This window comes from Nothobranchius furzeri, chromosome 10 (genome assembly GCF_043380555.1).
Source record: "Nothobranchius furzeri strain GRZ-AD chromosome 10, NfurGRZ-RIMD1, whole genome shotgun sequence".
Lineage (NCBI taxonomy): Eukaryota > Metazoa > Chordata > Actinopteri > Cyprinodontiformes > Nothobranchiidae > Nothobranchius > Nothobranchius furzeri.
This window is the reverse complement of record NC_091750.1, coordinates 48,832,007-48,853,493: the sequence shown is the minus strand read 5'-3', so window position 1 is coordinate 48,853,493 and position 21,487 is coordinate 48,832,007. Positions and strand designations below refer to the sequence as shown.

General features: G+C 43.4%; 1 protein-coding gene across 2 annotated transcripts; it reads left to right on the top strand.

Moving 5' to 3' along the window:
* The first annotated feature begins 1,673 nt into the window (after positions 1-1,673).
* LOC139072217 (gap junction delta-2 protein-like) lies at positions 1,674-20,955 on the top strand. 2 transcript variants are annotated; one of them, XM_070555719.1, is made up of 3 exons: positions 1,674-1,882; positions 3,781-3,837; positions 19,951-20,955. In XM_070555719.1, exons 1-3 carry the CDS (start codon positions 1,812-1,814, stop codon positions 20,813-20,815), a joined length of 993 nt encoding a protein of 330 aa, XP_070411820.1. In that variant the 5' UTR covers positions 1,674-1,811; the 3' UTR covers positions 20,816-20,955. The 2 variants fall into 2 exon arrangements, with proteins under 2 accessions (XP_070411820.1, XP_070411821.1); XM_070555720.1 differs by lacking the exon at positions 3,781-3,837.
* Positions 20,956-21,487: the final 532 nt, after the last annotated feature.

Here is a 21,487-nt window from a genome sequence, read left to right as displayed (position 1 = left end):
TACAATACATTGCTCATTTCTCCTGAGAGGGAGCGAGAGAGAGCATGGAGGCTTGCATGTAGGGTGGGTGGGGGAACTGAGAAACACGATGAGAGGAAATACAGAAAGGGCATTAAGGTTGGGTGAGGATCAAATAGGTGTGTTTTTGTACTCAGTACAGTAAGATAGACAAAGGTGAGGAGATAAATAGTGGATGTGATGGAAGAGTTCCTCTGATTCTCCTCCAGGAGGTTAAAAGAGGAAGAGATCATTTGAAGTGAACATGAAACACGGCTGAGGTCCCGGAACAAAGGGTTGCTGAGACACGCCAGGAGGTGCGGTTAGATCTCAGATTCGCCCTGTTCAGCGTCAGCCTGAGACAGGTGCAGCAGTACAGCAGGAGGGAGTCTTGCAAGCATAAGTGAAGCAGCGATCAGGGTAGCAATCCAAGCACATTTACCAGAGGAGGCGAGAAGACGAAAGGGAGGGAGTGAAAGAGGGAGAGAGATGAGAGGGAGCAGATCTCTGAGATGATGGGGAGGGAGGAGGGAGGGGGGTGTTGCATGCTCACAGAGTGTGACAGAGATAGAGCGATGAGCGAGGAAGAGGCACAGGGACAGAGAGGAGAGCACAGAGCTCTGAGAGCAGAGATGGGGACCGACCATTGAGACAGAGGTAGCTGGCAGGACTGAGATCCAAACAAACCGGAACGGGGGAGAGAGGGGAAGGAGGAAGAGAACGGAGGTGGAGCGAGAGAGAGAGAGGGGGGAGGCAGAAAGGGGGATGCTGGATGATGGAGCCCAGAAATAGGTTTTACAGGACAGCTTTTCATCCCTGCTCCCTGCAGCAGACATGACTCTGGGCATCGGAGTGTGCTGAAATCTGCCAGTAGGACGAAAGAGGACAGCAGGTCTGCAGCAAAGTGCTTTGGTTAATTCTCGCTGGATGCAGCAAGGCAGCTGATTTATTACTGAGGACCTGGATGGCAGCATGTTTGTGCACGCGGCTCTGAGCGTATGTATGTGTGTGCAGGTTTTTACAGGTCTGTGTAGTGCTCGGAGCTCCGAGAGAGCAACCATTCCTCCAGTCATGAAGTGACATTTAGCAGGCAGGAGCTTTGTGTGCTGGTCTGGATCTGCAGTCCTCTGTAGGAAGTGGGAGAGAGGGATTCAGAGCTGTCGCTGTGTGAAAGTGTGTGTGTGTGTTTACAGTGCTGTTGGCTAAGGTGAGCCAAGGAAGATCAGCTGTATGTGGTGTGTGTTTAGGTTAGAGCAGCAGGGGTGCAGCAAAGGCAAAGAACCACAATGCAAGGACGAGTGTAGAGCAGCACCAATGGCACAGAGTGCACCTGAAGTACACAGAGTGCACTGGGAGTAAGGGTAGAGGGGGGTGGAGGAGGAGGGAGACAGGGGAGGAAGAGGAGAAGGAGAGAACAGATAGAGGACGGGGAGAGGAAAGTGGAAGAGAGAGGGTGATCATGGCTGTCATACTGTGAGCTATAGCATATGCTGTAGCGCAGAGCAGAGTGGTGCTGCAGGGGGAGGACAAGCATCATTGCACTGGGGCGGGGGGAGAAAACTGAGGCAAAGAGAAGGGGGGAGGCAGTGAGTTCAGCACCTCTCCTTCAGCTTGGTGGGACAGGCCCGGCAGAAGACACTCAGAGACGAGGAGCCGGGTCAGTGCGTAGAGGTCAAGAGGGAGCTGGTGTGGGGGATTTGGTGCACCCCCCTCGCTGGTCCGCAGACAGGCTGGTCCTGTAAAGAGCAAGACAGAAGACAGATCAGCTCCCCGAGTCCCCTTTCTTCAGCTCGCTCTGCCGTGTTTCCATCACCATGGGAGAATGGACCATTCTGGAGAGGCTGCTGGAGGCAGCTGTCCAGCAGCACTCCACCATGATCGGAAGGTAAGGAACACAAACCAGGTGTCTTTTCTTGTTTTGTTTATGCTGCTGTCCCATTTCTGGACATTCGCCTGTTCCAGGCCCGTCCCAGTTCTGTCCTCTTTTCTCCAACCCCTCCACATGTCCTCCTTGACCCCTTGTCCTTTCCTCCTTTCTACCTCCCTCACACTTGTCCTACACACCAATCACTAGTTAAGGGACAAACTAATTACACATAATCAATACCAAGGCTTTACCAAGCATCGTGGTTAAAGCAGAGGTGTTCTTGTGATGCTACCACCTATCAGCACAGATATTGATAGACGATTGGCCTCAGACCAACAGGGCAGAAGGAGGAGAGGAGAGAGGGAGTGAGGAAGATGAAAGAAAGTGTGGGAGCAGGTGTCGAAGATAGAATCAAAGGAGGGAGAAAATTCTCTACTCCAAGGGAATTTTTAGGAAAGTCAGTTTGCGTTTACCGGCGGGCGCCTAAACGGCATCATAGTGAATGTGATCAGATCGCCTCTCAGCTTTTACTGTTACGGTGGTTTTTGGCGGAGAGTTGAATCGATGCGCTATTTGACTGATCATCAGCAGAGACATAAAATCTGTAATAGACGTGCTTCACATCATCTGTGTGTGATTAGTGAGATGCACAAGGGGGAATTTTCCACCCACTGAACACAATCCAAATATCTCCCCCGGATGCTCTTTTAGAAGAGCGACTGTAAGAGTCACAGTGTGCTTCAACCAGTGATGTGTGTGAAATAAGAATAATGATGAAAAGCATTAATGTGATTTCCTTAAAGAGACAATGTGTAGATTTTATCATTCATTTCTGAAAATATCCATCAAACTGTTGTTGAAAAAGAATGAAATGATGCCAGGTTGTTGAAAAAGTCTGGTGGCTTTGTAACATATAACCATAAAAATCAGGTCTAAAATACATGGGAGCGGGTCTAAAGTCTCTGGGCGACGCCATATTGGACACCATGTTTCCGTCTACGGGAGCTCATGAGGACAAAATGCATTTACAGGTTTGTAACAAACGGATACAAAACTTTCATCATTCTTAAATGTTGTTGTTTTACACATTTACCTCTTCACTTGTTGCCAGTGATGAAAGGGAGTCTGATGTGCTCGTTACTATACTAAAGTTTGCACTCCCCAGGGCTTTTTGACCCTGATGGAAATCAGCCGGATAGGCCTTACTCCAACACAAAAATCCTGCTTGATTGCAACAATTTAGGTATCTACTGCCCCTATCGCCAGGAAAAATACACACTCTCACTTTACTTCATTGACAGTGTGAAGAAAACTCTTGACATGTTTTTATTGTTGCAGGAAAAAAAATTAAACGTGTCCTCTTATTAGATCGTGCAAAGTAAATGGCTCAGATCAACAGAGATGATGTGAAGTTGCTAACAGTTAGCTTCTACTAGCCGAGACTTGCTCTACTCTCTCCTGGGTGAATGCTAAATGACAGCTAGTGACAGCTTTTCTGAACTGAGCATTTTCCTGCTTATTTTCCATCAGAAGCTAATGTAGGAAATGAGGTAGAAGACTATTTTCATGTTCAGCCTGCATGTTAACTCAGAATTACTAATCATTTTCAAAGTGAACCTGGTCTTTTTGTTTTGTTTAATGATCTGACTCCCTCTCAATTACGGTGTGTGGTTTTGCTAATATTGGGACTCAAAATCTGGAATTTGAGTTGCTCGGAAGGCCCATTTCAGTTTCCTGTTTCTATCAGAGCAACAAAAGCAGGTTCATGGACAGGTGCAGCTCCTCTAACCGACCAGCGTGAAATTGCAACAAACTTGAAGCGCCGGTAAAGGAAAATGGTATATTTGTTTTTCACACACACGGGACGAGCGAACACGAGCTAAAGCGACAGTGAATATTGGAATTACATTCAACAGGTGGCCAGACAAAGGAGACCAAAGGGATGTCCGTGTTGCTTTGTTTCTGCTGGATATGTGAGTACGCAACTGTTTGTTAATATGTCAGCCATAACAACTCGACAAGCCAAATACTAACTGTTGTAGACTTGTTTTGGAGTCTTTCCGCCCCCTAGTGGTCAAAAGAATCAACTCAAAGCAGCTTTAAAGTCCAGTCCTGGCAGCTGAATCAGGAAAACCCTGTAGGGACAGGGTACAAAGAACGCTGAAAATCCATCTCTGGATGATTCAAGCCACCTACAGTCTTTCAGAGGCACAGAAGCAACTCTCAATTTGTCTGCTACCTCTTTTAAAATCACAACAAATCTTTTGAGGATTCACGGTTTCTTGTGAAACGCTTAATTTGAGCTATTTGTTGATCATGCACTTCACTGTCTGAGCATTTTAAAGGGTTGACTGAATACATCAACGAATCTGAGCAGTGTTTATTCTTAGAATTATCCCATATGTTTCATGTTATTGTCTGGGAATATAAAGCCATGTTGTCAGAGCGTTCTTAGTTACATAAACTCAGACAGTTAAACGATCCGCTGAACCAGATCGAAACAGCTTCCTGCAGGGAGTAGCTTTACAACATCCACACCTATGCGCTGAAAACAGTGAGATGCTTTGTAAATGATCCCTACGTGTTTGGCTTCCCTCAGACTCTGTTTGTCCTACAAGGCTCTTTCGTTGACCCCAGGGCTTTAGTTGTAACGCTAGCTGCTTTCCAGTGGGCTTTCCTCCCTCTGCTCTGTTGGCCAAGGGCATACGAGACCAGCAACATTTGTTTTTGGAATCACTTTTTATAGCAGTTGTGAGTATTTTGGTTAGAGACAGCAGAATGTCTTTAATTCCTTCCCAAATTGATTAGATTTAGCTAGTTTCCAGCAAACTCTAAAATCTATTTTGGAGACTTTGACAAAGAGAATTGAGGCTAGCCTGTAGCAGCGTATAAGTAAGAGAGTTTTTAGTCAGTCTTTTAGGTAATTTTCAACAATAATACCAAATTAACTAAAGAAAAAAAATATTCCACATCCTAAGCATGTGTCTGCATGGTCAGGAAATCAACGACTCTTAATCTTTTAAAAAAAATTTAAGAATGATGTCTATGGATGTACCAGCAAGTTGGAGAATTGTTCACCACTGGCACAGTTTTGTGCAGTGAAGGTGCCTCCTAGATTGGTTCTGAACCATTCCACACTAAATTACAAATGGAGTCAAAATTGTTGCACTGATCTCTATGGGTTGAAAGGTTCAAGTCTATAGCGCGGCTGGCCACGCCCAGCCAGCTCGTTGGGTGTGGCCAGTCGCGGCGTCCATTGCACTTGTGAACACAACCAACTGTGATGTGGTGTTGCACTGTTGTGCGTCGTGAAGTGTGGTACTTCACAGAGAGTGACCAGAGCATGCAGCCACTGCTCGAAGGCATCACGACTAGGACGTCCAGCCTGTGTGTGTGTCCTTACGTTAACGAATCTGCATGTGTGTGTGCTTGCAGCACAGTGAGTTGCAGTTCTAAAACATAGAACGGTGACGTCTCCCACCCCGTGGCTACCCCCTTGCATCATACACTCTGGAACGCGGTTGCATGTCAGTCATCGTATTTTAGTGCCAGGATGTAGCTCCACCATCAGTCTACTCCACCTCATCGAGCTACAATTAAGCCGTTTCTTAATTGTAGGTTTTAAGCTAACCTATGCCCAGGCATAGGATAGGTAATCACCCCAGGAGTGCGGAACGGAGTTAAAAATAGAAGCGGGCCATCACCGAGGAGCGGCATGGGTTAGCTTAATTATGGTGTTTGAACGAGACAGAAAACTGAGAGTTGCTTCTGTGCCTCTAACTGCAGGTGCCTTGCTTTGATGACTCATTCAGAGACTGACGTTATTTATTGTGATTCTCAGGAGTCTGTTTTCTAACTGGTCAACGTACAGCGTGTGCATGGATGACTGACGTCTGTAATCATGATTACACAGTGAAAGAAGACATTATCAAGGCTGCATTAACCTCATTTAGAAGACATGTGCAGTGGCCCGGGACTGAAACGTGCCAGCTAAAGCGGGAGTTAGTTATGTTTTATGTATGTAAACTTATAATCGTCACAAAATAGATCATTTTAAATGCATGTACCAATGCTGCGCAACAAAACCAGCAGCCTTGATAACGTCTGGGGTCATTTAATGCGTTAACATAATAAATGTATAAGCACAGTGCAGTCACGTTGTTAAATTTATATGTTTTATAGTGAATATAAATGAGCAACAGCTGTCCTGAAGTTGTGATATCAAGAGTAATAAATGTTACTCAGTGATTTATTTTTTACTATTTGAAAGTTTGAACATTCTTCAAAATTTGCAATTCGGTGCAAATGCGTTCAATGCTTATTCCAGCATGAAATCAAGTAAACTTTGCTAATCTGCCAAAGGATAACTGAGCAATGGACAGCGTCTCCATCTCCACCATTTGTCTTTATGACTACTTTTTTCCCTGTCTGATGTCAGCTGTGCACGACTGCAAAACAATCTATAAAAACATATTTACAGTATCTGTTTCTTAAACACATTGAAACACAATCTAGTTGTGAATAAAAGGCACAAATGCAATGAGTTCCCTTTCTCTCACACACTACAAATCTGCATGTTTGTGTATTTTAGAAAAAGAAAATATGCATCTTAGGGTGAGAGGATCAAACGTTTGGGTCTGATGTCCTGCAGGAAGGAAGCAAAAGTGTTGATGCATCTTTCACTGGACTGCAATGCTGCGCTAAAGACAAAAAGAAGTAAAAAAAATAAATAAATACAAAAAAAAAAAACAACAACCAAAAAATAAAAGCAGATAACGGAGGACTAGCAGGATCCAAGGAAAGATAAAATTATAAAGGAGGTGGAGACTTTTTCCCTCTGCAGAGGTTTAGTCCTGAGAATCTGTCAGAACTGAAGCTGCTGCTGAAAACAGCCGGCACACAGACTCGGTCAGCCGAACACGCATCAGACTTTTAGCTTAATAAATGTTAAATTAATTACAAAGACAACCTAATCACATTTCCAGAGAAGTGTCTGTATCACTTTTCTCATTTTGCTGACAAACCAAAGTCAAACAATCTATTATTCATCGTCTATCACTTCCCACCTGAGTATTATAAATCATCAAATCTTAATAGATGTTAAGTTCTGCCTGTTTCAAGTTGCAACACATGTCAAGTCCTTCATTAATCATTCATGCAAAATTGACCGGCCTTTTAATGCAGCAGACAAAGTGGTGTAGGTAGGAAACACCTGATTGTTCTGAGGCCAGAAAGGACGGTAGAGCCAGGCCGGATGAGATGTTTAAAGGCCTTGCTTCTCCGCCATAAAACACAGATGACGTGCTCCTCTCCACACTGCAGTTGTTCACTCCTGAGGCTTTCACGGACACATTCTCTTCACTTCTCCCTAAGTGGGTCAGGATATCCACAAGAAGGAAGTACCCTACATTAAGAAGGGCACTCTAGTTCTCCAAAAATAATTTACGTAGCAGGAATGCTTTGCTGAAATCAAGGGCATCATCCTGATTAGGACTAAACCAGATTGTTTTTTCATCTAGTTCACAGCCCCCTACATGGAACACTCCTATTCTGATTAAAAATGTTCTTTTACAAACCAAAACAATCACACAGATAGCCAAACAACTGATTAAAAGTTGAAATCCATCGTCCAGCACCGAGGAAGTGAAACTGTTTCAAATGAAAGCGTTTCAGAGTTGTCTTTAGTTTATCCGTGCAGCAATAGATGTTGAATGCTATTGATTGCCCTGTTTGACGAGGCAATTTTTCTAGAAAAGCTGAGCTCGGCTCTTATTCTGCACAGGCTATTGTTCATTTTATCAACCAATCAGTGTCTGTAAAATTTTCCTTTACGTTGCACACATGTTCTGTCTTCGTGACTTCTCATGCGAGGGCATTTATGAAATTAGTAAAGCTGTAGACTTTGTTAGCTTTTTGTCATCGGAGCTTGCTGTTATCCAGTCAAAAACGTGCAAAACAGTGATGCAATGCATAAAACTTTCAATAAGCAGCCAGAAAAGCACAAAAATGGATCATTTTAATTTAGAGTTTAATTGACTGAACTTAATCTTCAGGCTTCAACTGCTGGACATAATCAATAATACACATTTACAAAACACCCACACTTAAAAAAATTAAAAAACAAACAAGTCATTAATAAGATCAATGCTGACAAAGGCTATAGATTTATGTTACTTCATATAATCTGGGACAATCCTTCATCCAGATTTCCACCTCACATACATGAAGCTGCTTTTTAAACATAATAAACAAAGTGAGTTTTAAAGAGTAAATATCACTTTCTGAATGTCGTATTCTAAACACCAATCATATTTCAGTTGAATGATGGCATTGTCATGTAACTTTAACATTTTTACCCGAGAATTGTTGAGTTGGGTGAGTAGTCTTTTAGTTGATTAGTAATAGATTTTTTTAAAGTAAAAACTGTTAATAAAAACACCAAAAAAATCTAAAATAATTTTAAAGTTTATTTTAATAATAATAATAATAATAATAATAATAACTATAATAATGGTAATAATAATAAAAAAATTGATACGGATAATGAATAAATTATAAAAAAATATATATTTAGAAAAAAGAGCAACTTTTTGGATTTTCGAAATTAGATTTGGCATCAAGGTCTGACTGATGCCTCAAATGACTGGAGCACATCTAAGTGGCTGCAACAGTGACTTTCTTTCTTCACCTAAATGAAAAGGTGATAATGTGACTCCAGACTTGAGACATTTATGCAAATAAAACATCTGCCTGTTTCATATCTAACTGTTGCACCTGTGTGTGTGTGTGTGTGTGTGTGTGTGTGTGTGTGTGTGTGTGTGTGTGTGTGTGCGCGCGTGCATGTGTGTACAATCCTTTATCATTGCAAACCGAAAAGGGGACATTGAACAAAAACCACAGTATTTACTGCAGAACTAATTATAAAACCCAGAGATCTCAGACTTGAACATTCAGCATTAGAGACCAATAATCTGCTAAAAGTGCTTTAGGAAACTGTCAGCATAGATTATTTAATAAAACTTCCTATTTTGATCCTTTCTTAACTCAGACTTATTTAATGAAGTTTTATTTCTCAGGTGAAATGTCCACTCAACCAGCCGCATGGAATATATGGGCGAACCGTATTGGTCCCACAGGGGTTTGCCCATGTATGAGTCAAAACCTCAGAAAACCCATGTTGGGCCCGTTAAAATCCATTCATCCATCCATCCATTTTCGGCCGCCTATCCGGGGTCGGGTCGCGGGGGTAGTAGCCTAAGCAGGGAGACCCAGACTTCCCTCTCCCCAGCCACTTGGACCAGCTCCTAATAAGGCGTTCCCGGACCGACCCTGAGACATAATCTCTCCAGCGTGTCCTGGGTCTTCCTTTAGGCCTTCTCCCGGTTGGACGTGCCCGGAAAACCTCACCAGGGAGGCGTCCAGGAAGCATCCTTACCAGATGCCCGAGCCACCTCAACTGGCTCCTCTCGATGTGGAGGAGCAGCGGGTCTACTCCTAGCACCTCCCGGATGACCAAGCTTCTCACCCTATCTCTTAAGGAGAGCTCAGCCACTCTGCAGAGAAAACTCATTTCAGCCGCCTGTACACGCAATCTCATTCTTTCGGTCACTACCCAAAGCTTGTGACCATAGGTGAGGGTAGGAACCGGTAAATTGAGAGCTTTGTCTTCTGGTTCAGCTTTCTCTTCACCATGACAGATCGGTACAACGCCCGCATCATTGCAGACAGAGCACCAATCTGCCTATCGATCTCATGCTCCATTTTCCCTCAACTAGACCCTGAAATACTTAAACTCCTCCACTTGCAGGGTTAGGGTCAGGGTTAGTGAGTCCCTGATCTGGAGAAGGTATTCTACCCTTTTCCGACTCAAGAATGTGGTCTGGGATTTAGAGGAGCTGATTCTCATCCCAGCTGCTTCACACTCGGCTGCGAACTGCTCGAATGAGAGCCAGAGATCACGTTCTGATGAAGCTGTTAAAATCTATGTGGGGTAACCTCTGAGGGGCCACCGTGTAAACCGCTGGCAAACCCTGTTGGTACCCATACGGTTTGCCTGTATATATTCCATATGGACCCATATGTATGTTGGCTGGGGCATATGTCAAAATAAAATTTCAGTTATCATACTGGAAGGTGGCTTTGAAATTCAACATCAGCATTCACTCTGCAGAGATTCCCATGACAACATTTTAAAGAGTTCAGTGTTGATCTTAAACATGTCATTGACATGGAAAAAAAGAAATCTCAATGAAACAACCAAACCTAACTGTCGGAGGTCTAGTCAGGATGTACAGTGACCGTAGAGAGCAGCAGCTCTGATGATGAGTCCCCACCTGACTCAATCAAAAAAGAAAATTAAATTGATCTGAAGTGCCACCTGTCATGTTGGACCCTCTGTAATTTATTATGGAGAACAATTATGTGCAGGAGAATTAATCATGAAAATTTCATTGTTCACGTCAGGTCACATTTATTTCTACACTCTCGATCCTTGACTTCCTTCTGCACGGGCGGGCCAAGTGGGGCAAAGCCAAGTCAGCCGCGTAGGGACCAGTGTGACGAACGCTCAAGTCAAGTCAGTTTCATGTGCTTCTGGTTCACTGAACACCAAAACAATGGAACTTCATCCACGTGTGCAATTTATTTAGATTTATGTGTTTAAGTATAAAATTATTATGTGAGCTGAGTAGACGTCAGTTTTCATCAACTGCTACTAAAACTTAAGTTTAAAAAATCTGCAGCATTTTGATGCATTTTTGCAAGAACTAATGCATTGTGTGAACTTTCCTAACTGAATCAACACAGTGATGTGACTGTTCACAAGCTGGTTAGATCTGTGTCACCCTAAAAGTTCAGCTGATTAAGAGTCAATAAGAGAATTTAAAAAAGAAGGTTGCATGAGTTGCTTTAATCAGAAATGAGTTTTGTTTGTATTTAAAACTAATTTTTAAAATATGTGTTTGGGTGTAAAACCTTATAATCACTCCAATGTCTGATCAGCCAGGATGTGATTTACAGAATATTTTGATGCAATCCACGTAATGTGCTGGTTTGGATCCAGGGAGGAAATGCTGATGTGATTCATTCAAAAGTTTTCAGCTTTCAAGTTATTTCTGATGTACTTCATGCATAATGCTCGCCTCTCTTAGCTCAAATAGAAACGAAAGCACAGTTTTAGATGAAAGGGTAATTTTAGATGACATAAAGACAAATGAGACGTAAGAAAGCTGCATCTGCTTCGCTCTGCATCCCCCTCACACACGTTTAGTCAGTGCCGCGAGATAGTAGTGAAGCCGCTTGTGCAGATCGTTTGATCAGACTCTCTATTGCCCTTGAGTGATTGTGGCATTAATGCATTTTTATGTTTTTAGCAAAACAAAAATTTCTTTCAGGAACTCGTTACCACCTGAGAGTTCCGCACTAATGGTATTTAGAGTTGTTGGTGCTCCAATCTAGAAATAAATGATTGCAGACAGCCTTTGGCTCTAATTGCCATAGATACCTGTTGAGTTGCTCTCAATTAACTTCTCCTCTTTATTCCGGCTGGAGGCCAGGTACCTGAGAGACGCTGAGCAAGCAATAGAAATTATCATCCTTTACTTGTGTTTTATTCTCATTTGTGGCACAGAAAGAAATTTTACAGCAAAGGAAGACAAATCAATTGTGATTTTACCCTAAAAATCACAAAAACAACTTTTAAAAACTGTTTAAAAAAGTCACGGGTGAGTGAACTACTTACCCTTGGAGGGCACATTAGTTTAACTCATATTAAACTATTCGTCACGCCCAGTCTCAGCCTCCCCAATGGGCCGCTTGTCTGCCAGGCCCTAAGCTATTAAACCAGTGTGAGAGAGACGTAGGGATGAGTGGCGGAAAAACAAAGAAATAACTGCTGCCTGATAATTAAGCTGCCTAATTTTGAGGCCTGGTGAGGTCTTTATTCATTTCATGGTGCCGTCAGTAATCAGTGGAGCTTATTGAAAGCGCATGGGCGAGAGGAATATTTTTACTCCATGCTCTTCTGTACATAACACAGAGCTCATGTAGTACGCTCTAACATCCACAGATAGATACGTAATCACCTCAGAGAAGTGATCTGTTGACGGTTTATGAAAAATTATTTTTTTCTTTTGTTGTAAATAGCTTTTTCAAAGACCTCACCTTAAAGGAACAAAACCTGATTCAAAGCGAACAGCTAGTACAAACAGGGCCAGGACCAGAGTGAGTTCATGCAGTCTTAAAACATTCATAGTGGTTCAAACATGATTTAAACCTTTAAACAGCTGTATATGTTCTATGTTTACATGGAAATCCTCGGTCAGCAGTGAAGCTAATTAGAAGAACAATTCTTGTTTTAATTTTATTACATCAATGTAAAAATAATCATGCAATGTTCAACTGACAGTGGTGCAATGGTTTGTGAAAGGTTGCGTGAATGGCAACGAGGTTAGAGCTTTTTCTCAAAGGCTAGATGCCTGCACTGATTCTGGTCTGACTCTTGCTAGCCGTTAGCTCATCAATCTGGTCGAAATGTTTATTTCAGCAGAAATGTTACAAAATTCCAGCTGAAAGTGCGAACGCCAACTGCTGCTCATGCTAATTTTGCTCACAGGTCATATAGGCTTGTAGATAAAAATAAATGATGCTAAATTTTTATCAGTTTAAATGGGCAAAATGTAAGAATGAGGTAAGAGTGGCTTTATGGTCAGATTTACTGCAGTTAATTTTATAAACAAAAAGCCATTTTCTCATTACCAACCTGTGACTTTCATGGCTGTTGCCAGTCACGGGTCAGCACCAGAAGATTCTAGATGACGAGCAAAGACAACTCATGTACAGTAAGTTTATAATTAGATAAGTACATTGTGATATCTAGTGTTAGCACTTTTGGGTGTTTTACGGTAGTGAGCACTCATTATGGTAGTATAGGACGGAATGGAGTTGTTTGCTGTTTTGCCGTTAGCTTGCTGTTCTGAATGACTCGATAAAGGAAGTAAAACACCATGAGTGATTCACGATTCACTTCACACACACATTTCATTGTAACATGGGTTTAAATATTTTCAGAGCTGTGTATTTGCTTCTAATTCACCATTAGCCTTGTTAGCTCAACGTTAGCTCAATGTTAGCCTCTAGCCTGCTTGACGTGATATTAGAAATATTAAATATTTAGATATTAGAAATTAGTTCAAGAAAAAACTTACAAATATCGGCAATGCAGCGTTAGCTTGGCGCAGACTCTGCAACCCTGTGGGGTCACAGAATGTAAAAAAGTTTTATTTTCGTGAAACTATACAACTGCTTTTCGGTAGCTAGTCGTGGGGTGATAATCACTTCTTTTATCCCCTGCATACTACATGATGCTCTACACAAAACTCGGCCTGGCATCGAAGATTGTTGAATGAGTGGAAAATCAGCTCAAAACGGGCTACAAATCTCACAGTGTACGCTAGACGTTAGCTTAAATTTTAGCTTGCTAGTCCTGTCAGAACTAATCCCTGTCTCTCAAAACTGAGGCTGTTCAATGAGCTATTGATAACAATTGAAATTTCAAATGTTCCTTAGAAACAATTTTAAACCCAACCTACCCTTATGAGAGAGTGACCCGTGTGTGTGTGTGTGTGTGTGTGTGTGTGTGTGTGTGTGTGTGTGTGTGTGTGTGTGTGTGTGTGTGTGTGTGTGTGTGTGTGTGTGTTTGAAAGCCTTTGGGAGCAATGGCTCTTGCATGTCCAACCCACCAGCTGAAGAGCAGCTACAATTAGATTACACACACAGTCTTACAGGTCAATCAGCAGCCTGGAGTGTTGTTTGAAGGGTTTCTCATGCAACAACGAATCACTTCCTCATATTTGCTTCCTCCTCTTCTTTGTCCCAGCGGACACTTACGTAGTCCTATCCACGACCTGCTGTTGGTCTTTGTGGTTTGTAAAAATGCCAGCCTGCAGTGATGCAGCATAAGAAAATTATGTAAAAGCATGTAGAGCAGATTTTATTTAACTTTGTCTGACAGCATGAGGGATTCCGAAGATATCCTAATCGTTAGTCTTCCCTTGAAGCCAGTCTTCTGGGATGCAGGTGGCTAAATGAGGTGATGACAGGGAGACTGATGGTGGGAGATCATTTAAAAACCAAGTAAAGACCTTTTGGTTAAAGACGCTTTTTGATTAAAATGTGTTGCAATGCCTGAATCTTTTTATTACTGTTTTTTATTTTTTTAAACAAATTGACTCAGCAAGTGAATTTATTTTATTATCCGTTCCCTCCAGGTTTGAGGCACTTAAAATTCGATTTTTTTAAAATAATTCATAACACTTATTGAATATTCTGCAGGTTGGGGCCACTGGGCTGTGCTGTCCCGATCTGCTCCAGCTAACAGTATTGGCTTGCTATTCTGCGGGACTTAAACCCTGATGTTTGCAGATAACCTCAGTACACTGCTTTCTGCTAATGCAGCAATCCACCTCATGCTGATTATCCTGTTATCCAGCAGCAGAGTACACACACACACACACACACACACACACACACACACCACACACACCCGCACGCACGCACGCACGCACGCACGTACGCACGCACGCACACACACACACACACACACACACACACACACACACACACACACACACACACAAAGTGTTCGATACATGCAATGCCTTGGGATTCCATTTTAATGACAAAAATTTGCTCTATAGCGCAGACTGAATGACTAAATACAACAACACAGCAGCACGGAAAGTCCATAGGTGGGTCTGAAGGTGCCAACTACTGAAGTGAACAAAGCTGCAGTGAGTAAACTGCAGTCATAAAATGGTGTTGCACCTCAAAATTATACACAAAGTTGATTCTTTTCATGATGCATTATCCTTAAATCCTCATGCAGAAGCATGTTTGTGCTGCATTTATTCAGCCAATCCTAGACATTTACACGCCTAGCTTTAGCTTTTAGGTTAAGAAATAATTCTTTGTAAAGATGCTGTTTGTGTAGGAACATTTAGTTTTGCATTCAGGTTTAAATTCATGAGAATCCAAAACCCTTTTTTAAGGAGCATTGATCAAGACATACTGCATCTGGACCTGAAAACATTCAACAACTCCATAAAATAATCAATATGGTAGAAAAAATTGTAATAAATCACATCTTCGACACAAAATGTACCCAAAAAAGCACAATCCATGTCAAAAGATAAATTGGAGTCATAAAATTGATTAAAATAAGAAATGACGATCATATTTAGTTTGTTTCAAATTCTCTTGAATTAAATTTCCAGAATTAAGCACAAAGCATCACGTTTTCATTGATGTGTTTTTATACACACACTTAACCCTCTGGAGGCAGGCGTTGCAGATTTGCAGCAGTTAAAACCTACCTACCTGGTTACTCCACATACGTATTTCATGAGCATTTTTTAAACTCAGAAGTACCCCTGAAGGACTTAGTTGTTCGTCCTTTTATCAAAACTTATTTTGAGCCTGCGAGGGTTAAACAAAAGCAGACATTCCAGATAAATGACAGCTCTGGGTCAGTGTGATGCTTCTGGATGGATCAAGATGCGCTAATGTTTCCTCAGTGAATCATACTGATCCATCATGGTGAAGAAAAGTGAAACCCACCCAAAACTCTCCTCTTCAGCCCCCCAAAAAACCTCTAAGTCGTTTCTTCAGAAACAAAACAGTATTTTTTCTTTTAAAGGGGCCACATCATGGAAAATCCACTTTTGGAGCTTTTTACCATATGATATTGTCATTCCCTCATGTGGAAAAACTCCCAAACCTGTTTTTGGCAACATTCATGCATTTTCCTCAGCTTCAATTTGGTCCATTTAAACATTTTTCCCACATCCAGGAGAAAGTAGCCCACAAGAATTTTTCCTCCCCCTGAATCTGATCTGGTCTCGGTTCTGAAACCTGGACATTCTGTAGATATTCTGACAAAATACGTCTGCATTAGGGACAAAACATTTTTTACTACTGTAAACAACTCTGTAGTTGGAACACACCCTACAGAGTTATTTACAGTAAAAAAAAAAAAGGCTCTGGATGTTGTGGGGCTGTGTTGGCTGACGCGGCTCTGCAATATCGCGTGGACATCGGGGGCAGTCCCACCGGGGTGGTGGTCCCCTTATTTAAAAAGGGGGACCGCAGGGTGTGTTCCAACTACAGGGGGATCACACTCCTGAGCCTTCCTGGTAAGGTCTATTCAGGGGTTCTGGAGAGGAGGGTCCGTCAGATTGTTGAACCTCAGATTCAGGAGGAGCAATGTGGTTTTCGTCCTGGCCGTGGAACACTGGACCAGCTCTATAACCTTAGGGGGATCCTGGAGGGTGCGTGGGAATTTGCCCAACCAGTCTACATGTGTTTTGTGGATTTGGAGAAGACGTTTGACCGCGTCCCTCAGGGGGCCCTGTGGGGGGTACTCCGGGAGTATGGGGTACCAGGCCCTCTGATACGGGCTGTTAGGTCCCTGTATGACCAGTGTCAGAGCTTGGTCCGCATTGCCGGCAGTAAGTCGGGCTCGTTCCCAGTGAGAGTTGGACTCCGCCAAGGCTGCCCTTTATCACTGATTCTGTTCATAACCTTTATGGACAGGATTTCTAGACGCGGCCAAGGTGTGGAGGGCATCCGTTTTGGTGGCCTGAGGATCAGGTCTCTGCCTATTGCAGATGATGTGGTCCTGTTGGCTTCATCAGAACGTGATCTTCAGCTTTCGCTGGAGTGGTTCGCAGCCGAGTGTGAAGCAGCTGGGATGAGAATCAGCTCCTCTAAATCTGAGACCATGGTCTTGATTTGGAAAAGGGTGGAATGCCTTCTCCGGGTCAGGGATGAGGTCCTGCCCCAAGTGGAGGAGTTTAAGTATCTCGGGGTCTTGTTCATGAGTGAGGGAAAACTGGAGCGTGAGATCGATAGGCGGATTGGTGCTGCATCTGCAGTGATGCAGAGCTGAGACAGAAGGCGAAGCTCTCGATTTACCGGTCAATCTACGTTCCTACCCTCACCTATGGTCATGAGCTTTGGGTAGTGACCGAAAGAACGAGATTGCGGATACAAGCGGCCAGAATGAGTTTTCTCTGAAGAGTGGCTGGGCTCTCTCTTAGAGATAGAGTGAGAAGCTCAGTCATCCTGAAGGGGCTCGGAGTAGACTCTCCTCGAAGTAGAGAATGAGTGAACGCCCTATCAGATCAAAAATGAAATTTCATTCCGATTGAGAGAGGAGGTTTTCTCCGACCATCATTCCGATTGACGTCCATGTACACACCCATTCGGATTAATGTCCACTGCGCATGTGTGCTACTCAGTGTGATGTATTTCCACCTTTGCAGATGCTCAGGACAAGTCGAAAACACGGCGGGAGGTAAACAGAAGGGGTCTGTTGCCGAGCAGTAGCATTACGTACCACTGAGCCTGTAGCTTAGTTAAAGCGATCAGTAAGAACAAAATCAAACAGGTAAAAATGCTTGGTCATTCGGGAGGGGCTCGGAGTAGACCCGCTGCTCCTCCACATCGAGAGGAGCCAGTTGAGGGGGCTCGGGCATCTGGTCAGGATGCCTCCTGGACGCCTTCCTAATGAGGTTTTCTGAGCACTTCCAACCGGGAGGAGACCTAAAGTTAGACCCAGGGCACGGTGGAGGGACTGACTCTCACCTGGCCAGGGAACGCCTTGGGATTCCCCCGGAGGAGCCGGCCCAAGTGGCTGGGGAAAGGGAAGTCTGGGTCTCCCTGCTTAGGCTACTGCCCCCGCGACCCGACTCCGGATAAGCGGATGAAAATGGATGGATGGATGTAAATAACTCTCTTTATAAATAATTAAAGCTCTAAATAACTTTAATTATTGATAGAAAATCTGTTATTTAATATTAAATATACATTTTAAGGACCTTGACTGATGCTATAATCTATTTTAGTTGTGTTTTTTTGTATCTTGTAAATGATTAAAAACACATTTTGGTAGAAAACTTTTTGTTTTAATCACAAATGAATCATTTTACATTATAAAGAAGAAGAAGAGAGGAGCGAGGCAAAAATAAAAGCCACAGACACAAATGAATATGCAGTAAAAAAGACTCTGGGGAGTTCAGGCCACCACTAATTAATCCTCAGATCCTCTGGCATCCGGTGTGCAGGAGAATAGGAGATGAAAGCATTTACAGGTAACGAGGATGTCACTAGTTTGGTCGTAATGAATGTTTCCAGTTGATTGCAGCAAGGTTTGGGAGTTGATACATATCATGCACAAACTAGAATCAGCATTTAGCCTTTTTAGATTTTTACCACAATAGAAAAAAATACTGTTGTTACATATTTTGTGATCAAAAAGCAGAGCACATCACTTCTGGGCTGAATGAGTTCTGGTGCAGAGACCCTGCGATCCAGTCCACTGCTGTCAAACCTGCAGACTTTGCAGTCCAACGAATCAGATAGTGTGTGCATAACTTTATGTAAATTTCATGCAAAAATCTGGAGTTCAAAAGTAGGGAGAGGTTGTACTCTGTTGGATTTTTCAAAAGCTCCCAGAGTCAATGTAGCGTGCACACTCGCAGCTGCTCTGAGCACAGACGGATGGACATTTTACACAAGTCACACACATGGCTAACTTTTTGTCTTTTCCCTCTTCATCCTCATGTCTGTCTGCATCACACACACACACGGCGTGTGTTCACAGGTGGAGCAGGAACAATCCTGATGCAGCACTCATCTTTATTTTAAGTGTATTTTTCAACACACGTTCCTTTGCTCTTATCTTCACCCGTCTGTCATCCTGCTTCAACAAGCTGCCACATCCTTCTTCGCAGAGCTCCCTTTTTCAGCCTACAAAGAAATATATACGTTCTTGTCTCTAATCTGCCACCTTGTGTCACCTCCCAAACAGCTTTTGAGTTTTTTAACCGACAGAAATTCTGTTGCTGTCATGCAACCCGCCCTTTTACCTGGGACATTATAATCATTCAGTCTTTGTCCTTTAAGCAGAGCAGAGTGGTCCTCTTGTGCTTGGAAACAACCGTTTTAAAAGTGATTACCTCCTCCACGCAGGGAGCGTGCACATCCTCTGCATTGGGGCATGGATCTCGGGGAGCCCCACGATGCGCAGGCTTTCCTCACTCATTGCAAAGAGCTGACGGTGCAGCTCTGAAGCCTCAGTCCTCCTCCGCAGTGCCCATGCTGGATCGACACCAGAATGTTGCAGTACAGCACATCAGTTTCTCAGAGGCCTTGAAAAGCAGCCGCAGCACTCCCTGGACACAACTTCCTATAACTGCTGCTTCCGAGCTCTAATAACGCTCAATGGGAAGTCGATGCAGTTTTTTAAGAAGTGCTTCAGCACATACGGTACAGCAGGAAGCTGGTAATAATTAGGCCCCATGCCACGACCCCCGGAGAGAGCAGATTTCTGCATTTTGTTTCATTAAACGGGAAGTCTTCAGACAGATGCTCTCCTAAAATCTCTGGGATTGTTTAACTTTTTATATCTGGTGGAAAGCAGAGAATCTACAAGAGAAAAACAAATTTAAATAGTGCGTAGGGCTTCTTGAATCCGACAGCAGCTATCACACAGGTTAATGTCGGAATTGCTCAGTTTTATTCATGAAGTGAAAAATCATGGAACCACCTTGATCCCCTCCTAGTTTCAGTCTCCTGTGATTAGTGACCTGACGTTTGCACGCCAACCAGAGCATCATTCCACTATCCTGCGTTGTTTGTCTCCAAATCTGGATGGTAATGCATGCAAATAACCCCCAACACAACCTATACGTGCACACACACACACACACACACACACACACACACACACACACACACACACACACACACACACACACACACACACACACACACACACACACACACACACTCAATCCAGAAAATAACTACTTTTCTCTTGATGTTTTTTGCTGTAAAGTGACCGTACGATTTTTTTTCTCTGTAGTTTATTTATAAAAACGTGCTGAAGCCTGTTAAACGAACTGAGATTTGCAAACAGCTGAAATGTTCTGCGTCACACCCACATATTTCCAGCACATTCGTGTTTTTTCTCCTCGTTAACTGATCTTTCACCCATTCCTTTCTTCTGTCTTTGTGTCCCTCTGCAGGATCCTGCTGACAGTGGTGGTGATTTTCCGTATTCTGATCGTAGGAATCGTGGGCGAGAAGGTGTATGAAGATGAACAGATCATGTTCATCTGCAACACCATGCAGCCTGGCTGCAACCAAGCCTGTTACGACAAGGCCTTCCCGATCTCGCACATCCGCTACTGGGTTTTTCAGATCATCCTGGTCTGCACGCCCAGTCTGTGCTTCATCACATACTCTGTTCACCAGTCTGCCAAAGCACGCGATCGAAGCTACTCTCTGCTGCATTCTCACATGGATCACCACAGTCACGGCCACCACAGCCGCCATCATGACCATCACGCTCGAAAGCTTCACTCGCGCAACATCAATGGCATCCTGGTACACCCTGAAAGCAGCAAGGAAGATCATGACTGCCTGGAGGTCAAGGAGATCCCCAACGGACCCCGGGGGCTTCCTCCCATAACCAAAAGTGCAAAAGTGAAACGACAAGAAGGCATTTCTCGTTTCTATGTCATTCAAGTTGTGTTTCGCAACGCACTGGAAATCGGCTTCCTAGCCGGCCAGTACTTCCTGTACGGCTTCAACGTTCCGGGGATGTTTGAGTGCGACCGTTATCCGTGTGTGAAGGAGGTGGAGTGTTACGTGTCTCGCCCCACAGAAAAGACGGTCTTTCTGGTCTTTATGTTCGCGGTGAGCGGCATTTGTGTGCTGCTCAACCTGGCTGAGCTCAACCACCTCGGATGGAGGAAGATAAAGACGGCCATTCGAGGCGTGCAGGCCCGGAGGAAGTCCATCTGTGAAGTGCGCAAGAAGGATGTCTCACACCTGTCCCAGGCCCCAAACCTGGGCAGGACCCAGTCCAGTGAGTCAGCATACGTCTGACAGAGGCTTCTCCGCCTGGGAACTCGAGGACCTTTGAAACTTTGGACACGAGCCTCTCCCCGGCCTGCTCAGTAGGGCACAAAAACTGGCCTCTCTATCCTTCCTATTCAGGAGCACAGACTCTGATTAGTCACAAGTAATTCACAAGTAGAGTTTTTGACACTTGAAGAATAAAGAATCACCTTCTGAACCAGGTGACAACTATGTTGATGCGCTAGCTTTTGACATCTCAGCTCTGCCTAGGTGACACTAGGTGCCTTCAATAGACGAAACTGAGCAAGTAAGAATCGCATTAAATGCTGTAAGATAGTTTGAGATCGAAGAATATGAAGTTGTTTATTATTTGCCTTCGCTGTAGGTCAGGAAAAGAAACCAGAGCATGCATTCGCATGTGTGTGGTGAAAAAAGAGCTCATGTCTGACTCCAGTCAGAAAACAGAACAGTAACTTAACCGGAAGAATTAAAAGAAAGATATTATTTCTCAGTGTTTGAGAAGAGGCACTTTGTGGATTAAAGAAGCACCTTTTTATTAAACTAATGCAAAAACCATGAGCACGATCAAACCTGAACACGCGTCTGTTGTTGCAGGACTTTCCTATAAAAATGTCACAGCTCTCCGTGTGCTCTGTGGCATCAGGTGCGGGAACGAGGAGGAGATCAACTTTATTTGCT